Here is a 6,354-nt window from a genome sequence, read left to right on the forward strand (position 1 = left end):
GTGGAAATGGGAAGTTTTGTGTAAGTTACAATTTTGCAGACCTCAAATATTTTTAGCCTACTCTGTTTTTACACCCTTTTTAACCGAAGTTAGGGGTTGTGGTCCAACATGAGGGTGGTTTGATCACTACTGAGAGAGGGGTGTGCGTACTACTTGAGGGGGTTCGAGTACAATTGGATGGTTATCATTTCTACCTTCTGTTTCCTGAGACTGAAGCTATGAAAGTTGAAGCAAAGAATGTAGATAAAGAGGGAGTGAAAAGAATGACAGACACGATCACTCATTAGAAAGGGTAGTTGATTTTATAAGATTTCACTGATCTCTTGGAGCTACAATTTGAGCTTTCTAGTTTACTGGTCAGCGACATATGAAACCTTGAAGAAACTACTGTACAATATACATCCGTTTCAATTGCTTGTCTTAGAAAGCAAAATTACTATATTCTGTCACATTGACATATCCATGGTTATCTTACATTAGACGTCGTGCATTCTAAACTGAAAGAAGGTAAAAAGAAAACAAAGAGCGAAATGCAGCTACAAAATGAAGAAAGAGGAGGCAAAGACATCTCAAATCGAAAAACCTCCCATATCCTGGTTATTCTGGAGTAGGAAACTAATTCCTTCCTCCACATAACAGTAGGCTGCAACTTCTAAGATCATCTTATAAAAAGAAAATAAAGACCACACTACAAACATTTATGTAAGTACAAAACAATAAATGATGATCTGCTAGTATTATTAGATAAATCATATCTTTTGTACCATACACGAATTTGAAATAGGTGCATCTCATGAAGACTTTAGTAGTGAAGTGTCAGAGACTCCCAAAATCCTCTGAAGAATCCAAGCTATGCACTATCGTAATAAAATCCTAGGTTTCTGATACCATCAGTTTTTCCTCTGCCACTAGAGATACGAGGATCTTGAGCAGTCGCATATTTCAGGGACTTAAGTGTTAGCTGTGTCTGCAAAGTCCAAAATTCCCCATAGATGCAGAGTAATAAAATCTCTGAAGTTTGATTGGAATAGATCAGATTAATTGAAATGCTCTGGAATGGAACAATATATAATTGCAGGTAATTATTTTGAAATCAATCGAGAAAGCTAGGTTTAAATTACAGCCAGAAAGATGCAATAAAAGTGATACCAGCTCATACAACATACAATCCATTATTCACACACATTTCTCAAGAGATAAATCGAGAAAGCTAGGTTTAAATTACAGCCAGAAAGATGGAATAAAAGTGATACCAGCTCATACTACATACAATCCATTATTCACACACATTTCTCAAGAGATAAAAGCATAATAATTATTTCTTGCTGAAAGAGAAAGCAACGACATCTGAAAACCTTCAACATTAAACCTTGAATCTTCCACTTCCGGGATCATTAGGCTCATTTCCTCGAATGCCAGAATCTCCTAACATCATGTCAAAACAAATGACAGTCAAAAAACAATATTTCTAAAAGATTGGACAAATATTTTTGCGTTTCCAAACGATTGTAATACTATAAATTTGAAAGAGTTTCTACAAGTATATCTAGCCAGAAAACATAAACACTATAAAAACTAAGTATTATGTAGTTTAGTTTACCATTTATCTTTGAAGTCTCCTTTGCACTTTTGCCTTGTACACAGCGGTTTTGACATAAATCCAATCTTTTGCATTGTCCAGGAATATGAAATAAGCATATCTCCAAGAAGTCTTAAGCAGTAGACTGCCGCAGACCATCCAAATCCAATGACGAATCCTAGCACAGCACTGATAAAAAATCCCAGGCTTATGAGACCATCATTATCATATTCTTGTTATCATCAGCTTGAGTTGCTCCATCTGGTGGGCAATTTGGTGTCAGCGGTGGTCCACAAAGTCCAAGATTTCCCATATATGCAGAAGCATTAAAACCCTGAAGTTGGGTGCCTGACGGAATTCTTCCTGACAAGTTGTTGTGTGATAAGTCCAAGACACTAAGAAAGTTTAAGCTCGCAAGACTTGTAGGAATTTTACCAGATATCTGGTTTCTTGACAAATCAAGAGATTCCAACATCTTCATGTTACCAAAGTTTTCGGGAAGCTTTCCTGTCAAATAGTTTCTTGACAGATTCAGTGATTTCAACTCTGTCATATTTGCTATACTTTGAGGAATTTCCCCCATCAAACAGTTGCTTGACATGTCAATGCTTCTCATACCAGCAAGATTTTTCCCAAACTCTCTTTCTATTCCCTTCCACATGAGTTCTGAATTAACTAACACATTAGTGAAAGAAGGATAATGGATATGATGATTATTAGCGCTTTGGCTGATGTTATTGAAGCAATGCGGCAAGCCTCCGGAAATGTTGTTGTGAGAGAGGTCCAATACATGAATGGCAGCTAGAGTGCACAAGGACAAGGGTATGATTCCACTGAACTCATTAGACCGTAAGCGTAGAATCACCAACTTTGGTAGGCTTTGGCCAATCCATGTTGGAATCTTTCCCGACAAGTTATTGTTGCCAAGGTCAACTATCGATAATCTGGTACAGTTCTCTAAAGAAGGCAATTCACCTGAAAAGTTGTTATCACGTAAACGCAATATCACAATTCCCTGTAGATTACCTAACGAGCTTGGTATTTTTCCAGATAATTTATTCTTTCCCAATTCAACACTTGCAATTCTTGAAATTGCATCCAACAATTAGGAAGCTCCCCAGACAATAGGTTCTTAGAAATGTCAGCAGACCTTAAATTTGGAGACTGCGTTGCACATAAGGAAGACAAAGGTCCTGAAAACCTATTATTCGAGAGATACATCTCTCCTAGCATAGGAGAAATGATGGCACTGCGCCAGAAAATAGATTAGAAGACAAGTTAACATAACTCAAGCTTGTCAATGACAGATTCAGCAGTTTTCCATGGATTTGGTTCATAGAGAGATCTAAATCAGATAAGCCGGAAAATAGATCCCAAAACTTATTAGGTAATGATCCTGATAGTCCAGCATTAGAGAGATAAAGCAGAGTAAGATTTGTCTGCGTTAGAATCCACTTGGGAAAGCTGGGCCCACCTTGCAAGAGGACATGCCTAACAAACCAAGTTGAAATGGTGGATTCCAATCAGAGCTCAGGTTGATAGAGAAACGATTACCAGAAAGCTCCAAAATCTGTAAACGAGAGAGGTTCAGAAAGTGGGATTCTGTTATGACACCAGTGAAAGAATTACCCCCGAGAGATAAAAATTCAAGGCTAGAGAGTTGCCCGACACTCTCGGGTACAGAGCCATTTAGTTGATTAATGGAAAGATCTAACTCTCTTAACTTTGAAAAACGTTTCAAATCTGGCCAGGACCCCCAAAGTTGGTTCAAACACAAGTGCAAGGTCTCAAGTGTGTTCTCAGCACAAGACAAGGTTTTAACAGAGTCCTCAATGTTTTCAGACAATTGGTTTGACCATAAGGTCAACGATTCTAAGCTGCATAAGTTTTGAAAGCTTTTTGGTATCCCACCTTCAAGTTGATTCCGTGACAGATCTAGTGTTACTAGAGAAAGCATGCTTGTGAAGACATCTGGGATGAGACCTTCAAGTTGATTCGAAGACAGATATAGTGTTACTAGAGAAAGCATGCTTGTGAAGACATCTGGGATGGGACTTTCGAGATTGTTGAAAGAGAGATCAATATGGACAAAGTTGCTACTGACATTGGCTATCCAATAAAATATTGAAGAATTAAGAGAGTTCCAAGAGAGGTCAAGGAGTTGAAGAGAGGTGGAAGAATTAATAAAGGAAAGTGATCTTAGATTGACATCAGGAAGGTTACACTGGGATAACTGAAGCTCTGTCAGTAAAGTGAGCTTGCTTAAAGATTGTGGCCAATTCACAGCCTCAGACAAATTCAGCCGTGCCATGTTCAGGTATCTCAAGGAAGAAAGATGAGATAACCACTCAAGGTTTTCAGAACTAGCATCATGGTTCACGGAAAGATCGAGAGTGTGCAAATTAGAGAGGTTTCCAAGTTGGGGAGGAACAGGTCCACTGAAATCAGCAGCTGCAAGTTTGAGTTCCTTCAATTGACTCAAAAAGCCAATGAATTTGGGAACCATCATTCCTTCAAAATCATTGAAGGAAAGATCAAGAGTATGCAAATTAGAGAGGTTTCCAAGTTGGGGAGGAACAGGTCCACTGAAATCAGCAGCTGCAAGTTTGAGTTCTTTCAATTGACTCAAAGAGCCAATGAATTTGGGAACCATCATTCCTTCAAAATCATTGAAGGAAAGATCAAGAGTATGCAAATTAGAGAGGTTTCCAAGTTGGGGAGGAACAGGTCCACTGAAATCAGCAGCTGCAAGTTTGAGTTCTTTCAATTGACTCAAAGAGCCAATGAACTTGGGAATGATCATTCCTCCAAAATCATTATAACTGAGGTCCAAGTAATTTAGATATGGCAATTCAAGTAGTGAATGACTAATTTCACCTCTTAAAGGAACTTCAGTATAATTGAAAGATATAAAGGGCAAATCAAGTCTTGTGACATGACCTGTTTGGTTGTTGCACGCTATTCCTCTCCACTTGCAGCAATCTTTCTTGTTTTCCCAAGAAGCAAGAGCATTGGACTCATCCACAAGGCCTTGTTTGAACTGGAGAAGAGCATGTCTTTCACTCTCCAAGCACATAATGTTGTTGGAGCTTCCAACACTTGAACAACAAATAGCAGAGGCAAGGGCCAGGCACACAAGCCCAACCAAAACAGAATGCACAGATCTACCACTCATTATACTGTAAAACATGATTACGAAGATGATATGCAAACTGCAGAGTGGAAGCATATATAGTTGAAGCAAAAGAATTTTGGAAACTACATATATATAATCGTGGAAACAGCAATGGAGTTGCTTCAGTCCATTCCAAAGCAAGACTCTGGCAAAATTTGGAAAATGGTTCTTTCTTCATTGAATACTAGTCTCTATCTTACATTATGATAGAAGATGACCCAGCACAACTTATATGACTATTGCTGGGGATGCTTATCAATGACTATTCCAAAGCAATGGAGTTGCTTCATTGACTGACTTGATCGGCATAATTTGGAAATTTGTTCATTCCTTCATTGATTTTCTTTAGTCTCAGTCTCATATCATGTGGTTCGAATATGTTGTAGTTTTGTACGATAATCATTCTATGCTTCTCTCCTTTCTGAATGAATACTAGTTTTTGTGATATTAAAAAAAAAAAAATACATGACGTAGCTAGTACTGGGCCCTCAAGTATAGCCCAATGCTCTCTTCTCTTGTAAAATTGAGAAAACTCCTTTTAGAAATGGAGAAAGCTTTCACTCTGGTTCAGACAGTTGCAGTGGCAACAGTCTTCTCTGCCGTTTCAGGCTAGTACTTCCTTTCCTCTTCCCGGAATTCCATTCTTTTCAGGTACGGCTTCATGTTTGGAAGAGAATCTGCTCACACACTCGCTACCCATATAGTTATTTGTTTACCGAAGAATTCTAATTGGGTGTGCTCTTGAATAAAATCCCAATGCTGTAACTCTAACATGTAATTCAGTTAAAGTTAACTCATTCCTGATGATGTTCTGCTATAAACCTAAGGACATGCTTCTTCTTTTCCCTCATTGGTGAAGTTTTCATGTCACATTACAGGCTCAACATGAATCGGAATCATAGTATTTTTACAGCTGATAAAGATAGAGTTTGAACTTTTTTTTTTAAAAATTTCTTTCTTTGAATCATTTTTCGGCTCAATGATGTGGTGTTTGAACCGAGACAGTAGATGCTCTACTATCCCTCCATTTGGGTGCATGTTAATTAGTCTTTTACTGCTTTTATTATTTGGCTCTCTTCTCCGCTTACTTGAAATTAAATGTGAATTGAAATAGCTGCCTGAAATGTCATTCACATTGTGAATTCTTGTTTAAGTTTGAATTTTGATTCATGTCTCAAGTAGGGATTCCTGTTTGGATTGTGACTTATTCAGTTGTTTGGGTGCAAGTTCATGGCATCAGGTGGGCAGTGTGGAAATCCCTTCATTTGTTAAAGCTTGAGAAAACATTGTCTTAAAGCCTTACTGGAAAACTCCTTCGGTCATCTTCGGCTGTTTTCAGGTCATCTTACCTATCCTTGAGAGCAGAATGTGTCAATATTACTTGTTGTGGATCATAGATGCTTTGTGTTCAAATTTTAACAAATAATTTTGGGAACCAGGTACGGCTTTATGTTTGGAAGAGAATCTGCTCGCAAAGAGCTCGGAAGCTTAATCGAAGACCTTCGCCGCCAGAATCCCAATTCCTGACTTCATTGGGTACTTCCATTCTCTCACTCACTACCCACACTGGCTTAGATTGACAACTATTCTCAAGAGTCAT

The 6,354-nt window shown here is 38.2% G+C and overlaps 1 protein-coding gene across 1 annotated transcript; it reads right to left on the reverse strand.

The window, feature by feature from the left end:
- Positions 1-1,787: 1,787 nt before the first annotated feature.
- On the reverse strand, positions 1,788-4,754 carry LOC112177648 (receptor-like protein EIX1). The gene is made up of 3 exons (XM_040511390.1): positions 3,054-4,754; positions 2,015-2,594; positions 1,788-1,942 (listed from the first exon to the last, which is right to left on the reverse strand). Exons 1-3 carry the CDS (start codon positions 4,752-4,754, stop codon positions 1,788-1,790), a joined length of 2,436 nt encoding a protein of 811 aa, XP_040367324.1.
- Positions 4,755-6,354: the final 1,600 nt, after the last annotated feature.

The sequence above is a fragment of the Rosa chinensis genome, chromosome 7 (genome assembly GCF_002994745.2).
Source record: "Rosa chinensis cultivar Old Blush chromosome 7, RchiOBHm-V2, whole genome shotgun sequence".
Classification (NCBI taxonomy): domain Eukaryota; kingdom Viridiplantae; phylum Streptophyta; class Magnoliopsida; order Rosales; family Rosaceae; genus Rosa; species Rosa chinensis.

What these genes read in the sequence shown, in the direction of transcription:
- LOC112177648 (XM_040511390.1), bottom strand. Translation starts at nt 4,754, where the DNA reads ATGAGTGGTAGATCTGTGCATTCTGTTTTGGTTGGGCTTGTGTGCCTG. An exon ending in TAGGCATGTCCTCTTGCAAG is followed by an intron (nt 2,595 to 3,053) that starts GTGGGCCCAGCT and finishes GGTAATCTACAG; the next exon opens with GGAATTGTGATATTGCGTTT. An exon ending in GTCAAGAAACCAGATATCTG is followed by an intron (nt 1,943 to 2,014) that starts GTAAAATTCCTA and finishes ACAACTTGTCAG; the next exon opens with GAAGAATTCCGTCAGGCACC.